At 47.7% G+C, this 19760-nt stretch overlaps 1 protein-coding gene across 2 annotated transcripts in view; it reads right to left on the reverse strand.

Moving 5' to 3' along the window:
- Window positions 1–14057, reverse strand: part of ENG (endoglin) — a 53550-nt gene extending 39493 nt beyond the window's left edge. For both annotated transcript variants that reach the window (XM_081896434.1, XM_081896433.1), the window contains exon 1: window positions 13702–14057. In XM_081896434.1, coding sequence (XP_081752560.1) covers window positions 13702–13765 — 64 coding nt within the window. In that variant the 5' untranslated portion in view covers window positions 13766–14057. The remainder of the gene's footprint in view (window positions 1–13701) is intronic.
- Between the last annotated feature and the right edge of the window lie 5703 nt (window positions 14058–19760).

Genomic DNA, 19760 nt, shown 5'->3' on the forward strand with positions numbered 1-19760 from the left:
CGGCCAGGTGGAACGCTCTGCCTCATGAGACCAGGGCCCTGCAGGATCTGATTTCTTTCCGCAGGGCCTGTAAGACAGAGTTGTTCCGCCTGGCCTTTGGCTTGGAGCCAATTTGATACCCTCCCCCTCTTTCTTTTTCCTTTTTCCTTTCTCCTCCTGTGATGAGGCTGCATTTTAATATTTTAATGTTTCAATATTTTAATGTTGTATTTTAATCTTGTTTTTAAGTTATATTCGTTCAACTTGTTTTTATTATTGCTTGTTAGCTGCCCTGAGCCCAGCCTTGGCTGGGGAGGGCGGGTATAAATAAAAAAATATTATTATTATTATTACTAACATAGGTAAAGGTAAAGGTACCCCTGCCCGTACGGGCCAGTCTTGACAGACTCTGGGGTTGTGCGCCCATCTCACTTAAGAGGCCAGGGGCCAGCGCTGTCCGGAGACACTTCCGGGTCACATGGCCAGCGTGACATCGCTGCTCTGGCGAGCCAGAGCTGCACACGGAAACGCCGTTTACCTTCCCGCTGGTAAGCGGTCCCTATTTATCTACTTGCACCCGGAGGTGCTTTCGAACTGCTAGGTTGGCAGGCGCTGGGACCGAGCAGCGGGAGCGCACCCCGCAGCAGGGATTCGAACCGCCGACCTTTCGATCAGCAAGTCCTAGGCGCTGAGGCTTTAACCCACAGCGCCACCTGTGTCCCATATTACTAACATAGATGGCTTTAAAAGAGGATTTAGACAAATTGATGGAGGAGAGGGCTATTGATGGCTACACATGCTTTCCACCCACTGTCAGAGGTTTCTCATAGGCATCTGGTTGGCTATTGAGAGAACAGGATGCTGGACTAGATGGGTCATTGGCCCAATTCAACAGGCTCTTCTGATTTTCCCATAGAGAACAGTGTGGTGTAGTGGTTAGCATGTCACACTAGGAACTGGGAGACCAGGGTTTCAATTCTCACTCAGCCATGAAGCTCACCAGGTGACCTAGGGCCAGTCACCAAACTGTCAGCCTAAGCTACATCACAGGGTCATTGTGGGGATGAAATGAAGAAGGGATGGGCCATGTGTTCTACCTTGAGCTCCTTAGAGGCAAGGTGTGATGTTGGCATTCCTCTATCTCAAGGAACAATGGAGTGCCCCTCTAGGGGTGAAGTCAAACCACTGCATTAGCAGCACCAAAGTGACCTCTCTGGGGCACAAGCCTGGGTAGTTTGTAGGGAGGTGCTGGGCAAGCATAAATAATAAGGCTCCCAGTGTGGTCCTCTGAAATTTGCATCAAGATGCCACCTCCCTCTCTTCTTTCAAATCCTTTCCTCAAACCCACTTTCTGCAGAAGAGCCTGATCAGACCAAAGGCATCTCTAGTTCAGCATCCTCTTCTCACAGTGATCTATGAGATGCCTCTGGGAAGCTTGTCAGAGGGCACCAGCACAATGGCACTCTCACATTTGTGATGCCCATCTGCTGGGACTCAGAGGCACACCACCTCTGATATTGGTGGTAACACAGCCATCATGACTAGCAGCCATTGATAGCCTTAATATCCACAGATGTGTCTTAATTCCCAAGTTGATTTAGCACAACCCTTCAGAACTCATCTCCTGCTAACAGGGGAGGGAAACAGTGGTCCTCCAGATGTTTGCTGGACTCCCATAATCATTGGTCATGCTAGTAAGGGCTGATGGGAGTTGGAGTCCAGCAACGTCTGGACAGCCCCAGGTTCACCATCCCTGGTCTATGCTGATAGGTTGTGGCTCTCCACGCTTTCAGACCAGAGCCTCTGATATCTCTACCTGAAGATGCGAGGGACTGAATCTTCTGCATGCAAAGCAGATTCTCTACCACTGGGCCTTTCCCTTGAATAAATACCATGCTTTAATAAATTTATGCTGGCAGGGGCTGATGAGCCCCAATAACATCTGAAGGGCCACAGGTTACCAATCCCACCCATACTAATCTTAATTACAAGTAGCTGATCACATTGGAAGGGCATGAAGACTATCGATTATAGCTTGGAGTCTGGCAATTAGCAGAATGGCACGTTAATCCAAGAATGAGAAGCGTGAAGAGAGAGGTTTTCAAGAGAGGTTTGGTTGTGCAAATAATCTCTCTCTCGTTTTTATTCTAACCTCCATCCCACTCCCTTGCGTTCAGTTCTGGGTTGTCCCACCCTTGAAATGGGGGCCTGCCACCTTGTTATTATTCCCCAGTGCAATGTTTCACCACAAGGAAAATAAAATAGTTTTCCAAAGGCCGCTATCACAAAGGCCACAAGCGCTTCCAGTTAGACTACTCCAGGGGCTGGGAACCTTTCCCTCAACCTGAGGGCCGCATTCCAGTCTGGGAAACCCTCTGAGGGCCATGTGCCAGGGTGGGGTGGGGCAAGAGGCAAAAGCAGGTGGAGGAATGAATGCCTATTTTATCTTCGTCACAAAAGTTCCTGCACACACTCAGACACCCCTCTCTGTCCTCCATCCAGGCAACCGAGCAAATGGCATTACCAGATTTTGAGGGCAAAATTGCAAGCTGGCGAAAATGCTCAGGCATGAATGTATGCAGTTTTGTGCTTTTATATTCTAAACTGCCCTGGTATAGAAATATAATTAATAGTACAGTCATCCCTCAGGTTGAAGTAGCTTCGGGATAAGTATTTTCGGGTTGCGCGCTGCGGCGACCCTAAAGTAACGAAGCGCATTACTTCCGGGTTTTGCCGCTCGCGCATGCGCAGATGGTAAAAATGATGTCATGTGCATACGCAGAAGTGGCGAATCGCGGCCCGTGCATGCACAGACACAGGTTGCATTTGCTTCTGGGTGCAAACGGGGCTCCAGAATGGATCCTGTTTGCATCCAGAGGTACCACTGGAAGAAGAAGAAGAAGAAGAAGAAGAAGAAGAAGAAGAAGAAGAAGAAGAAGAAGAAGAAGAAGAAGAAGAAGAAGAAGAGTAGTCCCCAATTCTGGACTATTGTGGCCTTCCCTAATATGGGGACGGATCTGCCTCTGGAAAACATGTGGGAATCTTAGCTGGCGCAATGGAGGTTCATCTAGGCCTGCCATAGGAGCCAACTCCCTAGGGGCCGAGGTCACTTTGGGGCCCCCAATAAAATATTTGAGGTGTCTCCGCCAACGTTGATGGGCATTGCGATTCAAATGTGTGCAAGCTGTATCTTGTGATCGATTATGCATATTTTATTCAAATTGGCACCCATGAGCCCAGCTCAGAGCTCAGTGCAGACCTTGCAGTGCACGACTCTACAGCACCCACCCTGGTAGCTGGCTGCCCAGCCTCTGCGAAGACATTTCACCGATAGTTCCTATTTAACAAGGCATAAGTGAACAATTGGGACGCGGGTGGCACTGTGGGTTAAACCACAGAGCCTAGGACTTGCCAATCAAAAGGTCGGCGGTTCGAATCCCTGTGACGGGGTGAGCTCCCGTTGCTCCGTCCCTGCTCCTGCCAACCTAGCAGTTTGAAAGCACATCAAAAGTGCAAGTAGATAAATAGGAACCACTCCGGCAGGAAGGTAAACGGCATTTCCGTGCGCTGCTCTGGTTTACCAAAAGCGGCTTAGTAATGCTGGCCACATGACCCAGAAGCTGTACACCGGCTCCCTCGGCCAGTAAAGCGAGATGAGCGCCACAACCCCAGAGTCGGCCACGACTGGACCTAATGGTCAGGGGTCCCTTTACAGTGGTACCTCGCAAGACAAATGCCTCGCAAGATGAAAAACACGCAAGACGAAAGGGTTTTTCGTTTTTTGAGTTGCTTCGCAAGACGATTTTCCCTATGGGCTTGCTTCGCAAGACGAAAACGTCTTGCGAGTTTGTTTCCTTTTTTCTTAAAACTGCTTGAAGAGGTGCAGTTGCGACTGACCGTGCTTCGCAAGACGAAAAACTGCGCAAGACGAAAAGACTCGCGGAACGAATTAATTTCGTCTTGTGAGGCACCACTGTACCTTTAAATGGACAATGCAGTAAACAGATATTTTCCATGCTGCACAGTTTAGATGCAGGCGCACCACTCACAATTCAGTGTGTTCTCACAGGGTGTCAAATCCCAGTTTCCTGACCCCACTTGATGGAGATGCATAATGTATACAAAATGCAGTGGGTGGGGGGCAAATGGCAACAAATGACACCTGACTCCTGAGAAGACAAATGCACACAGCGGGATGAAGGAGAAGCCAAGCCGGCACAGGACAGATTCCTGCGAGTCCCTTACTCTAAGGTCACGGCCCAGGCTGCTTCCATGACGCTGTGTCCTCTACCCCACCTATTGTCCCATATTTCCTCAGTGTACCAACCTAGGCCAACCCCACTGCCGGCAGCATCCAGAGGAAGACAAACAGTCGCTTATCTGGGCTCTACAGGCTGCGTCACCCTTCCCTTTTCTGGGTCCTGCACTGCACTGCCTGTCTAGGAAAATGCTGCCGGGACAAGGCCGCGAAGCCTCAAGGCTGAGCAGTGCGCCACGCAGACAAAAGCTTTATCTGTTTATGTTAATTCAGGGCCCGAGATCTCTGCTGGACCCACACACACAAAAGCAAAGAGATTAGATCGGCCCGGCGGCGGCAAACAGGAGAGCGGCACCAACCACTCACGTCTGTAGATTAACCAAAGCGGTCTGCCTTTGGCGTAAAAAAAAGTTCCCACACAGGAGATGTGGCCTATTCATGCCAGTTTGGGAGGTACTAATGCCTTGCATGGCTCAGCAAAACAGGCGAGCCGCGTGGGCCTTCGTCAGAGAAGGCTTTCTGCCAGTGAGTTCATAGAATCATAGAACTGGAGCGTTGGAAGGGACCCCTGGGGTCATACAGTCCAGCCCCCTGCAATGCAGGAATCTCAGCTAAAGCATCCATGACAGATGGCCATCCAACCTCTGCTTAAAAGCCTCCAAGGAAGGAGAGCCCACAACCCACCGAAGGAGACCATTCCACTGTGGAACAGCTCTTATTGTCAGAAAGTTTTTTCTGATGTTTAGTTGGAATCTCCTTTCTTATAATTTGAAGCCACTGGATCAAGTCCTAGCCTCCAGAGTAGGTTGTCAACCTAGTCCCTATGGCCCACTAGTCGGCGTTTCAGGATTCTAGGTGGGCAGTAGGGGGTTCTACGGCACAAGCTGAATCCTCCTTCCATTGAGCACTGGTGGGCAGTAAGGAAATTTTACCATCAAGAAAGATGCATTAGTGGGCAGTAGGTACAAAAAGGTTGACTATCCCTGCTCTAGAGCAAGATAAAATAAGCTTGCTCCATCTTCCATGTGACCATGAGATATTTGAAGATGAAAGATCTCCTCTCAGTCTCCTCTTTTACAGGTTAAACATACCCAGCTCCTTCACACGCTCCTCATAAGACTTAGTTTCCAGACCCTTGATCATCTTCGTTGCCCTCCTCTGCACACATTCCAACTTGTCAACATCCTTCTTAAATTATGGTGCCCAGAATTGGACACAGTATTTGAGGTGTGGTCTGACCAAGGCAGAATAGAGTGGTACTATTACCGTATTTTTCACTCTATAAGACACACCCGACCATAAGACGCAGCTAGTTTTAGAGGAGAACAAGAAAAAAAACATTCTCTCCCTCTCTGTGCAGCGCCTCTCCAGCGAAGTGAAGTCAGAGCAGCAAGAGGGATCACTGCGCTTTCGCGATCCCTCTTGCTGTTCTGGCTTCTGGGATAGCTGCGCAGCCTGCATTCGCTCCATAAGAGGCACACACATTTCCCCTTACTTTTTAGGAGGGAAAAAGTGTGTCTTATAGAGCGAAAAATACAAGGGTACTTCCCTTGATCTGGACACTATACTTCTGTTGACGCACAGCGTCAGCTTTTTTTGGCTGCTGCATCACACTGTTGACTCATGTTAAGCTTGTGGTCCACCAATACCCCCAGATCCTTTTCACAGGTACTGTGAAAGTAAGCCAGGTGCCCCCCACCTTATTTTGTGCATCTGGTTCTTCCTGCCTAAGTGCAGAACCTTACATTTGTCCCCACTGAAACTCATTTTGTTAGTTCGGGCCCAGTTCTACAATCTGTTAAGGTCGTTTTGAATTCTCATTCTGATTTTGGCAGCATTGGCTACCCCTCATAGTTTGGGGTCATCTGCAAATTTGATGAGCATCCCCTCAATACCTGCTGCCTAACCCTCTGCTTTTATCCTGAGTGTGGTTTCTCACCCCCCCCCCTTTAAAAATTTATTTCCCATAAAGAATACTTTATGGAAACCTGCATTCCCATATACACACCACAATGTACAATATTATGCATCTACAAAACACATTCTTCTAAGTGAGCCACAAGTTAATATAAACTTTTGGAACTAGTCTTGGGTTTTCTGAGTGCGGTTTCTGAAGCATTGTTATTAAATGGTTAAATAAACACCTCCCAATTACATGCAGTTAAAAGCTCTATCAAGTGTAAACTCATTTGCTGTTGACCAAGTTTGGTTTAGTTTACTTTCCTAATGGTAAGGTAAAGGTAGGTCCAGCTGCGGATGACTCTGGGGTTGTGGCGCTCATCTCACTTTACAGGCCGAGGGAGCTGGCGTTTGTCCGCAGACAGTTTTCCCGGGTCATGTGGCCAGCATGACTAAGCCGCTTCTAGCGAACCAGAGCAGAGCACGGAAACGCTGTTTACCTTCCCGCCAGAGCGGTACCTATTTATCTACTTGCACTTTGACGTGCTTTCAAACTGCTAGGTTGGCAGGAGCAGGGACCGAGCAATAGGAGCTCACCCCGTCGCGGGGATTCGAACCTCCAACCTTCTGATCGGCAAGTCCTAGGCTCTGTGGGTTAACCCACAGCGCCACCTGCATCCCTAATGGTAAGGTAGTTCAGATCTAAGGTCTCACAAGAGGACTTTGCAACACAAGATCTGAGCATAAGCAACTTCATCATTGTGCTCAGCGAAAGCTGAAGGAGCCGTTGCCCAAATATGAATGTTTCTGTCCACGGTTTTGAGCTGATGGGAGTTGTACTCCAAAATGTCTGGAATACACCAGGTTGGGGAAGGCTACATTAAAGAGTTTGATGTGAAGCAGGACCTGAGCGCAAGAGCACTCTCTGTGTGATTCCCAGCATCTGGCAGTCAGAAAGAGGTCAGAGAGGGAAATGTGAGTCTGTGTAGGAACCAGTCTACTTCACAAAGGTAAAGTTCATGTTAATTGCTTCACGCACTTTTATTTGTTTAAATTGTTTTGCACTGTGTGTTAAATGTAAGCCCCTGCCAATCACGGACATGTGGCCCCTAGAAAGCAGCCCAGGAAGGAATGCACACCCCTGGCTGAAAATTCACTCACCCCTGCTCTAGCAGTTGATGCAAACAACATCTAATCGGGAAGTTTCATTCCCAGTCTCCTTTTTAATGGTTTGGGATTCAGTTCCCACCTGCCCCTTGCCATTTTCTGTGGGTGCTTAACCCAGTTCTGTGGGTGGGTGGGTGTTGGGGGGTGTATTATTCATAGGGAATAGGAATGGATGGGAACAGGCAGTGCCTCTCACTTTTCACAGTCCAGATCCCTTCCCAGTTTATCTTTGCTCTTGCACTACTTGGCTGATTTTTTCACCGCCTCAACTTTCTAAACACTTCAAGAAGGAATCCCTGTGGTTTCCCCTTTGCTCCACTTCCTCCATTCTTCCCCCTCCTCCTTCAGAAAGTGTAGGAAAATCTGCAACTTTGCAATTTCTCTCTTTTGCACCCTGGGTGCTTTCCCAGCCCCAAAACTTTAAACTATTTCCTGTGAGCAGAACCTCTTCTTCCCTTCCTCACCAGGCAGCATGTGTGCCGGTGAAACCACAGCTTGGTTTCCAAAGCGTGAAAGGTCAGATAGTTGAGGGCAGGAGCAGAGTGTTTAAATCACTTTCTGGGGAGAATCACTATTCACTGGACAAGGCCTCATATGTGGGTTGGGCAAGAGTCCCAATTTTAATCTCTCCAGTTCAGCCACCCACGTATAATATGGGGATGACCACTGGCTTCCCTTAATGGGCTGTTTTAGGATTACTTGATTTGCATTCACTCCAGTTGTCCCCGTGTGCCAGAGTGGGAAACCTTTCTTAGCCCGAGGCCCACACACCTTCCTGGGGGGCCACATACAAATACAGTGGTACCTCTGGTTATGTACTTAATTCGTTCTGGAGGTCTGTTCTTAACCTGAAACTGTTCTTAACCTGAAGCACCACTTTAGCTAATGAGGCCTCTTGCTGCCGCCACTCCACCACTGCATGATTTCTGTTCTCATCCTGAAGCAAACTTCTTAACCTGAGGTAATATTTCTGGGTTAGCGGAGTCTGTAACCTGAAGCGTCTGTAACCTGAAGCGTATGTAACCCGAGGTACCACTGTAGTGAGTGAGGCCTTGTTCAGTGGATAGTGATCCTCCACAGAAAGTAATTTAAACGCTCTGCTCCTACCCTCAACCATCTGACCTTTCACTCTTTGGAAACCAAGCTGTGGTTACACCAGCACACATGCTGTGTATTGTTTTGGGAAGTGTGAATTTGCTAGACTTGGCTTTAAAAGTGAACTGGATTGACCTCCCAGAGGTGTAGCATGATGGGGGCTGGGGGAGCTGTCACCCCAGGTACAGGTTTTTTTGGGGGGGTGCAGGGTGTCATGAGCTGTTGTGTCCTTCGCAGCTGCCCTCCAGGTGGAGGATGCCTGAGATGGACACAACAGCTCACGGCGCCCTGCAAGTGCCGCTCAAAGCGACTGTGGGCTCACAGGGCACCGTGACTTTGCCCCTCAAAGCCAGCTGGCCAGTGACTATGCCCCTCAAAGGTTACCCCAGCAGCATGCCCCACCCCCAAGGTGTGCCCCGTGTGCCCTGGCACACACCCACCCACCCTGGGCACTGGTGGGGAACACTCTGTCACTGCCTTCTCCCCCGTCCCTACTTGAGATTGAGTAGGGGTCCCCAAACCTTTTTCAAAGAGGGCCAGAATCGATGAAGTGAACATGTGTGAGGGCCAACCAAAGTTGCTGAGCTTTTTTTTTTAGGATTTTACCCCAGGACATATACTGCCACAGGGGCTGAATTCAATTGGCCGGTGGCCCAGATTAGGCCCCCGAAACGGACTTTGGGCATGTCTGGAGTATGGGGAAATTGACAGCTCCTGTTGTCCCCTGGAAGGCGGAAAGTGAGGGCTGGCTCGGCACAGACTGAAGTTGGCAAGGCAGCAACTCATGTGCCCAAAGTGTTCAGCCTCCATGGGATGGTTTTTAACTGGAGCTGATGGGAACATACAAAGTGGTTTTATATTAAGCCAGACTATTTGTCTTCCTTGCTCAATATTACAAAAGAATTTCAGAAATAGACTGGAAAGAGAAGTTGCTGAATTGCAACCTATTACCAAACTTAAAACCATGGAGAGATCTGGTCTGAATAGAGACATTGGATTCTTATACATGATATAGCTGTTTTTTAGCCATCTCACCCCTTGCTTTTTCCTGTAAGACCAATTGCAGTCATTAACAGGTTTACCACACCTATCAGCCAATCACCCATTCCCACCATCCTTCAGAGTAATACCCCTCCCCACCCTCTCACTATATACAGCGGTACCTCGCGTTAAGTACTTAATTCGTTCCGGAGGTCCGTTCTTAACCTGAAGCTGTTCTTAACCTGAGGTACCACTTTAGCTAATGGAGCCTCCTGCTGCCGCCGCGCGATTTCTGTTTTCATCCTGAATCAAAGTTCTTAACCTGAGGTACTATTTCTTGGTTAGCAGAGTCTGTAACCTGAAGCATCTGTAACCTGAGGTACCACTGTATAAAGGTCTGGTGACTTCTGTTTCAGTGTATCTGAAGAAGTGTGCATGCACACGAAAGCTCATACCAATAAGTAACTTTGTTGGTCTCTCAGGTGCTACTGGAAGGAATTTTTAAATTTTGTTTCGACTACGGCAGACCAACACGGTACCTGTAACTTGCTCAGTCTTGTTGATTGTAACTGGAAGCAGTCTTCAATGGCTCTGGCAATCATTTAAATGAGAGATGCACTGGATTGAGCCTGCGGCAGTCTGCATACCCAGAACATGGTCTTCCATAGTGACACTTCCCTATACATTTGAGCCCAATACCCCTCTTCCCTAGATTTCCTTGAGTAGCCAACCCTTGCTCTTTTCCAACAAGGTCTCTGATGCTTTTAAGTACTGTGTGATAAGCCAAAATTCAGCAAGTCAAGGTTTCTGCAGCATGCAGCAACAAGCTGGCATGCAATCACAGGTGCCAGGTGGCCCCCAAGATTGAAGGGCCCCGGTGTGCACATGTGATGTCACACGCATGTCCAAACATTGCGCAGGCTGGCGCACCCTTCTGCTAGGCTTTGCCAGTCCCTGCAACATCAGGAGATGCTCTGCAGGCTGGTGCAATCTCACTCTGGTGCAGCCTTCTGCTAGCTGCAAGAAGGGCCTGGCAGGCCATGGAATATTGAGGGGGGCCAGCCCTCTCCTTGAAAATTAGGGGGGACCTCAGCCCCCTCCTTCCCAGAGGGTGCCCCTGCATGCAACATTTCTGCTTGTTGCAGAGGAGCCCCAGCAGGAGGGGGGAAATGAACTAACTGAACTGAACTGAAGACCTTATGATGCACTACATGCATAATTCTAATAATCTATGGACTCTGACTTTCATCATTTCTCACCATTTAATGGCATCTGATACCTGAAGCGCCACATGTTCCCCATTCTTCTGGCAGAAACTATTAAGTCCTATGTCCATGTGGATACAATAATAGTATGCAGATCATAGACATAGTTCTAATCGATCAAGCCAGTGGCCCATCTAATTCAACATCCTTTTCTCACAGTGGCCAGCAGGATCTGAGAGCAACAGCAACTTTCCCCACAGCAAATAGTAATCATCATAGCTAGTAGCCATTGGCAGCTGTACGCTACAGGAAATGGTCTAATTCTCATTTAGGCTGCTTTCAGAGTGTGGCTCTTTTTGTGCAGGTATCAGTCAAATTTCTGCAAATTCAGTTTGTGAAATTATAGTTGTCTTGGGGGCCTTGCACAACAGGTTTGCTGCCCCCGAAAAGGTTAGACCAAAGTGATGGGGAAATGCACTTGAAAATATGTGGGTAGGCATGCATGAATCTGTCAGGTTTGATTCTGTCAGTGTTTCATCTTTAAATTTAGTTGGCCACATTTCTCCAGCCCTTTGCGATTTTTATGAAAATTGGTCAGTATTTTAGTGCAGATTTCTCCTAATAAACATGTTTGTGTGCAGTTTTGACTGATGTACAATTTTTTGCAATTTCCCCTAATAAAATATTTTTTTGTATGCTTTTAAAAAAACAAAACCCTTTTTATGCACACTTCCCCCTAATTTATACATTTTTGTAAACATTGTTTGGTTGGAGTGCCGCATTGTAAAATTAAGATAATTGAGAATTTCCATTCTCATCTTCTTTTGGAAACTGCAAATTGGGTGGATTCACTTTTAAATGAACTGAATCAAATTTATCCCCACTCCTTAGTGTGGGGTAACACACTGCTACCTAATCTCCCCACAAACAAATCTGGATGAGTGTTCAATAAACAGGATGCTTGGGAGCAGCACCTACGTGGTTGTCAGAATCCACAAAAGATTAACCAAGGTTTGGTTCCCTTAGCTGTATTGAAATTTCTTGAGTTGGTATATTATGTATTAGCTTATTGACCTTTCTCTTTGCCGAATGATGCAGATAGCTCAGTCAGTAGAACAGGAGACATTTAATCACAGGTCATGGGTTCAAACCCCAAATGGGGCAAAAGGAGTCCTGCATTGACGGGGTTGGACTAGATGACCAACGAAGAAGAGTCCACTCAGTGAACTTCATGACTGAGTGGGGATTTGAACTCTGGTCTTCCAGGCCCTAGTTCAGCACTCCTGCCACTGTATCATTCGGGAGATAGTGGGCTTTGAACCCAGGACCTCATGCATGAAAATCAGGGGCTTATGCACCGAGCTGTGAGCCACAGAGTTTCCCATTTTGGTCTTATCGGTCCAAGCATCCCGCAATACAATTCTTTGCAAGGACTGAAATAAGCGTCCACTCTACGTGTGATTGACTTCCAAGTCATCACCTTTTAGGAGAGGGTTGCAAATAACTGAGAAGGGTAGGAAACATCCCAAAACATCTTTTTTATGAGGTGTGAGACTTTATAGAGGCAGCTGTCCCCTTCTCCGCAGCCCTGTTTCTTAACTACCAATATCCTACCTGGCTCAGTTCAGAATTTTGGCATATAAAGCTCTAAACAACTTGGAACCAAGTCACTCTGTATATCCCTGCCTGGCAACTGTTTTCCTCTGATGGACCACTTCTGAGAGCATCACATGGCGCACCAGAGACGCACACTTAGCATGCACACTTGGTATGCACTAGAGCCTGGGTTTTTAGTGTTGCAGCTCCAGCCCTCTAAATTACATTACCAGCCGAAATTTGGCAAGCACCATGTGTCTTAGTATTAAGGCCACTACTGAAAATATTTTTATTTTAAAAGGCTCTCTGTAAAATATGATCCAGTTTTTAAATGGAATATGAATTGTACAATTGCAGAGAGCCAGTCTTTTATTTGACAGTTTTATTGCTTTTAGTTGACTGGGCCTGTAACATTTTGGTTTTTTCTTATTGTATCCTGTTTTGATGACCTTTGGCTGTGAAGCAGATTATGAATTTGTAAACAATAAACAGAATAAACCATGCGCCATGTACTGTCATGGAGACTTCTGAATGGGGCCAATTTCTAATGGCTCTCTGTATATCCACTAGGAATGAGAGAGATAAATTCAAATTTGTTTGCATTTTCATGAGAAACTACCTAATATGCACTTCTCCATCCAACATGCAAACCGAAACACAGTTATCTTTAGAAATTCACACTTCTCTGAATTCTGTGATGCAACCAAACACCATGTGCCAAAAAGAATATATTAAGGAAAGTGTGCATGCATGAAAAGTGTAGAAAAAACATACAAAACATGGCTTTTTAACAGGAGAAACTGCTAGCATTAAAGTATGTCAAAACGGTATACAAGAGAGAGTTTATTAGGAGAAATTCACGTTAGAATTCTGGTGGCCTTTTTAATTAAAACACAAAAGCAAAACCAGAAATGACTACAGAAATATGGAGAACTAGATTTAAGATGGGAAGAATGCAAAACTAACAGACACCAAAACGGACAGATTTGTCCGTTTCTGACCGGCAACCTCTTGCCCTTTGAGAGATAAGACTGGAAGTTCTGGGCACTCGCCCCCTTCTCCTAAGCTCCTCCTGGGAAGAATCCCTTCTTCTTTATTTTTTTAACTTTAACCCAGACTTGGACCAAGCAGTCCTTCAGGTAGAGGGATGCCCTCTGTGGAATAGGTCATATGGCCATTCTACCCCCCCCCCCATCCCACCCTGCTTTACAGTTATCCGGTTGATAACTAAGGGAAAGGGATGTAGTTCAATGGCACACAGGAGTGGAGCTGCTCATGTCCCCAGCATGAAACAAAACACTGAGCTAAGTCAACCTATGTTTCAACTCGGTATGAAGAAGCTTGCTACGTTCACTTTGGAGTCCCCTCGTCCCCCAATCTCTCCCTAAATAATTATTTCCCCAGTTTTACGCAAACCAGCAAGGTTAAGGCAGCAACCCAAGAACCAGTTGGTTTATGAAGTTGCGGCAGCCGCTCTTCCCACCTGTCTCCCCCTCAGCACTGCCAAAGAGAGCCACTTACTCGCTCCTGCTGTCACAACGCTCCAGGTCAGAAGGAGGACCGCCAGACACCGTCCCGTCTCCATAGCGCCTGGACTCCTTGCTTCTTCTCCTCTTCTCTCACTCCTCTTAGCCCGTGTCTAGGAGCAGGGGTGATGGAGGGCCGCTGTCCGCAGGGCTGTGGTACTTGGTGACGGGACACGGGAGAAGCAGGCGGCTCAGCTCTGCCCTTCTCCAATCCAGCCTTGGTCCTGGTTTCCAGGGGGGTCGGGAGAGGCAGCGGGGAAACGGGTTGGAATCGAGATGCCTTTGTCGCAGAGACTCTCGCTGCGCCTCCTCGGAGCTCCCACTGCTTGAATGTTTGGAACTGGCTCGGCTCAGCCTTGATGACCAAGCGAGGCAGGAAATCGACTCCCTTTGGAGGGAGGCTTGCCAAGAACTCGTCTCTGCCAAAACAGCAAATAGGAAATGCTGCTGGCTCTCTCTCCCACCCACTCCCCCGCCTCCCTCTCTTTCTCTCTTTGAAGTTCTTCAAACGATGCGGGGGGTGGGGGGCGAAACACAACAGCTGATCGCTCACTGACAGAGGGAGACCCTCGGATGTGGTCTCTCTCTCTCTCCCCCCTTCCCGCAGAGAAGCAGCCCAGAGTCTTCACCTTTTGGACTGCCTGGGGGTCAAGACTTGACCTGGTTGTGGGGTGGACACATTCACACCAGACATTCACAGCTCTTGGTCATTGCTTGCCCTAAGGAGCAGTGGGAGCTGCAGTTTGTTAAGGGTGCTGAGAATTGTGAGAAGATACCCCTCGTTGTTGTTGTTGTTTAGTCATTTAGTCGTGTCCGACTCTTCGTGACCCCATGGACCAGGGCACGCCAGGCACTCCTGTCTTCCACTGCTTGGTCAAACTCATGCTGGTAGCTTCGAGAATACTGTCCCACCATCTTGTCCTCTGTCGTCGCCTTCTCCTTGCGCCCTCCATCTTTCCCAACATCAGAGTCTTTTCCAGGGAGTCTTCTCTTCTCATGAAGGTGGCCAAAGTCTTGGAGCCTCAGCTTCACGATCTGTCCTTCCAGTGAGCACTCAAGGCTGATTTCCTTCAGAATGGAGAGGTTGGATCTTCTTGCAGTCCATGGTACAAATCCCAGAGTTCTCTGGAAAGAGAAATTGAGTGTTTAAACCACTCCCAGAAGCCCTTGGGGGAAGCTGTGACTGTTAACATGGTATCACAGCACTTTAAATGTGTGGTGTGAATATGGCCTAAGCCTTGTTTGCAAGGTATCTGGAGCAAGGAATTAAATTAGGGCGAGAAGTCAGAAACAAAGAGACAGAAGCAGGCACATTGTTTCTCTGACCAGTAGGGTCTGACCCATTTGTGCAAACAGGGTACTGCCCTACCAACCTCATCCTACCCTCAGTCTGCCCTGACCTGCATGACCTCCTACTTAAAACCAGTCCATGGGGTGGCATTGCCGGTCGGCTCCCTCCTCCTTAGACTCAGGGTTGCCCCTTGTACAATTCAGCAGGGAGAAGGGTTAAGCAGAAATCTCAAGCGTCCCGAATTATCTGGGACATCCCAAATTGGCAGAAGATGCCCCTGCTTCTTCTGCCAATACCAAATGTCCCAATTTTGCTTCACTCCTCCCGCCCCCGCTGGTTGCACCAGAGTGAGGGAGCAAGATACAGGTATTTTTTCATTCTGCTGTGGTGCAAGTTCACAAAGAGGACCAAAAAACAAAGAGGACCCTGACCTCGTCTTCTGGAAGTTCATCTGCAGTGCCGAGGAGGAGGAGGCAGAAGCAGATCCAATCTGTGCCACATCAGGGGACGCAGCGCAGGCCAGTGCAACCTTCCCCAGGCAGCTTGGGCCTGAGCTGTGTCAGGAGATGCAGTGCAGGCTGGGCTGGCAAACTGCACTGGGCCACGCTGCTTCTCCCAATAGGGCGCAGGCCCAGCACAACCTGCTGGAAGGTCAGCCCAACCTGCGCTGCTTCTCCCGAGGTGGTGGTGGAGGAGGACTACTGGAGAAAGGTAGGTGGGGTGGGGGAGGGTTGGTGACATGGAGGGGGCAGGGGGTGGTCTCAGCTGGGGTGCCCCAAATTACCCTCCCAAAATGTTGGGGGCTATGGATTAGGGAGAAAGTCATTTAAAGCTGAACCTATCAAATCCACACATTCTGAAACAAAACTGAACCACAAGGCAGCTGTCATTCAAAATCTGCACTTCCTCAAATTTTGCAATCCAGTTATCCAGTCAGGCGATGTGTACAAGATTGCATACACTAGGGGGGAAGTGCACATAAAAATGCACAGGTTATTGAAGGAAAGCGCTTTGCAAAAATGTGCATATCAGACAAAATTGAATGCAGAAATTCAGACTAAAATGATAACAACTTTTCATGAGGATATTTTTTACCAAAAGAAACATATAGAAAATTGCTAGAGAAATGTGGAGAACAGAATTCAAGGCTGATGAATATGAGAAAAGGAGGGAACTTATATTGGCAAGTCCATTCATCTCTAACAGGGAGGAGGAGAGGGACAAAATTGGAATTAGTTGGCTCCTCCTGTCATTGGCTCTGACTCTGCCTATCACTGGAACTGGATCCACTGGCCTCCCCGACTTCCCCATGTCCTCTGTTTCTTCCTCTCTTTCTTAGGAAAAGGGACTGCGAGGTGGACACCAAGGTGGACATAAAGTATTCGGAAAACTTGTGGGAATGAGTGTGATTTTTTTCTCACTGGAGATATGCTAGAAAGTCAAACGACCACTGGCAGCAGGGCTGATGGGTAAAGGTAAAGGGACCCCTGAGCATTAGGTCCAGTCATGACCGACTCTGGGGGTTGCAGTGCTCATCTCGCTTTATTGGCAGAGGGAGCAGGCGTACAGCTTCTGGGTCATGTGGCCAGCATGACTAAGCCGCTTCTGGCGAACCAGAGCAGTGCACGGAAACGCCATTTACCTTCCCACTGGAGCGGTACCTATTGATCTACTTGCACTTTGACGTGCTTTCGAACTGCTAGGTTGGCAGGAGCAGGAGTAGAGCAATGGGAGCTCACCCCGTCGCGGGGATTCAAACCGCCAACCTTCTGATCGGCAAGTCCTAGGCTCTATGGTTTAACCCACAGCACCACCTGCGTCTCTGATGAGTGTATGGGTCAAATAACACATGGAGGGACAATGCTTCTCCATCCCTGTTATAGGGTGAACAAATGCAAAGCAGAACAGCCTTCCCTCCCCCCCTCCCCCATTCTTATAGGAGAGTGAATTTCAGGACGTGCGGTTTTGCAAATTCCATTTTTGTGCAACTATTTAAGTTATTAACCAACTGGATGTACAACAACCAGAGCCTCTTTTGTATTGAGGCCTCTCTGTATGTTGTTTTGTTTGAATTCCTGAACCCCTCTAGTTTATTATTTGTGTCTAAGTGCTTGATGCTTCTTGACTCCTTTCCTGTCTCTGGGGCTCCACAAATATTTCAGGAGCATCTGACAGGCCTGTAAACCTGTGTATTATTCACAATGGCCTTTTGCCTTTGATCCCGGGCCAGCCATTGATCTCAAGGGCCCCTGGCTTCTGCTGATGGACAGGGGTGCTGGTAGGTACTTGGATATATATATATATATATATATATATATATATATATATATATATATATATGAGAGAGACATTTATTTAATCATTTGCAGTTGTAATTCAATATGCATTTTGTGCACATTCCCCTTTCCTGAGTCTCTAAAATACCTAGCAATGTCCCTGCCCATCAAGGGAAACTAGGGGCCTGTGGGGTCAAAACCTGGCCCAGGATTATCGAATCATAGAATTGTAGAGTTTGACGGGACCACAAGTGTCATCTAGTCCAGGGGTAGGCAACCTAGAGCCCATGGGCCAACAAGCGGCCCACAGGGGTTGTTTAACCGGCCCATGAGCCACCCCCAAACTGAGAAAACTCACTCGGCAAGTCCCCACAAGCTGAGCTAAACCAGTGTGGCGCAGGAACTCGCTTCTGCGGTGCCAGAAATCGTGTCTGCGCATGCTCAGATGCTGAAAATCACGTCTATGCAGATGCCAAAAATCATGTCTGTGCAGATGACGGAAATCACGTCTGCGCAGACACAGACGGCAGAAGTTGTGTCTGTGCAGACCCCGGAAATTACGGGTGCGTGCGCGGTCTGGCCCATGGAGGCATCTTTGCTGGAGTGAACCAGCCCAGGAGAAGTAAACCTTGCCGACCACTGATTTAGTTCAACCCCCTGCAAAGCAGGAACCTTTTCTGCACAGAGATTTGCAAGCAAATCCCTCCCCCCACCCCCGCCACTACAGTATCTGGCCACAGTGATGCATGCCTTAGTTACATCTGGGTTACACTACTGCAATGCGCTCAATGTGGGGCTGCCTGTTTGGAAACTGCAACTGGTCCATAACGCTGCAGCCAGACTGCTGACTGGGGCAGCTTATAAGGAGGATGTGATTCACCTGCTAAAACAGCTTCACTAGCTACCAATCTGTTTCCAGGCACACTTCAAAGTGCTGGGCTTGGCCCCAGGCTATCTGAAAAATCATATCTCCCTATATTAACCTGCCCAGGTGTTAGGCTCTTCAGGTGAGCACCTTCTCTCAGGCCCATCCCATCAGCATAAGAGGTATGGTTAGTGGTTGGTGGCCAATGGCCAGGGATTATGGGAGTCCAGCAACATCTGGAGTGCCATAGGTTCCTAACATCCTCTCTTATGGCATAAGCAAATCAGATGCATGGTTCAAAATCAAACCACATTTATTGGAAACAGCAAACAGCATTCAGTGGTCTCTGTTGCTTCTGACACGAGCATTGTGGCTAGAAAAGCAGGGGAGGGAAAATATTTTGGAGGCGAGTAAAAACAGCCACTTAAAATGCACTTGCCAGAACCAGCTCTTCACTTCTTTCCCCATCTCCCGTTGAGCTTGCTAACTTCGTGCTAAGAATTTCCTGGATACCCTGTTTTTGTTTTTCTTGGAGAGGTAAAAAACAGCCTCTCTAGGTGCTTGGAAGTTCCTGGATTCCCTTGATGGCAATCATGTTTTCAGGCACTGGTTCCTTTGAGCACCTTCTCTTTCCTCCTTGGCTCAGCCAGCTGGCAAGAAAGGGGGAAGGATATGCTGAAGAGGTCACTGAAGGGTGCAATCTGGCTGGAGGTGTTGGTGAGAGGAGCAAACCATTCCATTTAAGCCAGTGCTTACCAATCCTTTTTTGGCCATGCCCCACCTAAGCATCTCTAAAATCCTGGTGCACACCCCACCCTGGAGCACTACTCTCCCTGAATGCACCCAGTGAATTTTCTGTTTAGATAAACTCTCTATTGCCACCAGCTGACCACCGTGTACATTCTTATTTTAATTTTTAAAATGTGTATGTCACAATATATATTTATATACTGTATATGAGGCCCCTAGAACCATAAGAAATGCAAATTCACTGTTAATAACTCATTCTCGAATTGCCCCTTGTGGGAACCACAAGTTTAAGCCCTGGTGTCAGTCGTGAAATTACATTACCCCACTTCCTCCCTCTCCTCAGGGCATGGCCTGCAACCACCATCTCACTGTCCTCCCTCTCCTCAGGTCAGAACACTGGGGGAAACTGCTATATTTATTAATCTGTTTACTGCTTAGCAGTTTTACTTACAACTAAGTGGCACAATTTTTCTTTTGTTAAACGTATTGGCTGGGAGCCCCAGAAGACCTGCTCCCCACCTTGCTGGCCTTTCCCACCTGGCCTGGGAGGGTGAGACCCTGACTGACTCCAGCTGCTAAAGCTGAGGCTGATGAGCAGACTCTAAGGCTGGAGTATTTTTTAGGGGGGTTTATTGCTGCTGTTGATATTATTATTATTGTATCTTTGTTTTAAGATCTAATGATTTATGTGGAAATCGATCAATTTGGTTGTGTTTTTTTAATGTGCTTTTTATTATTTATTACTACTTTTGTTATGTTGCAGTTCCTTCATATTTTTAAATTAAAAGTTGATTGGCATAAACACAAACAGAATACCATAAAAATGATGGGTATGGTAAATAAAAAGAAATGTGAAAGGAGAAAAATAAAAC

This window comes from Podarcis melisellensis (assembly GCF_964234715.1).
Source record: "Podarcis melisellensis genome assembly, chromosome: Z".
Classification (NCBI taxonomy): Eukaryota; Metazoa; Chordata; class Lepidosauria; order Squamata; family Lacertidae; genus Podarcis; species Podarcis melisellensis.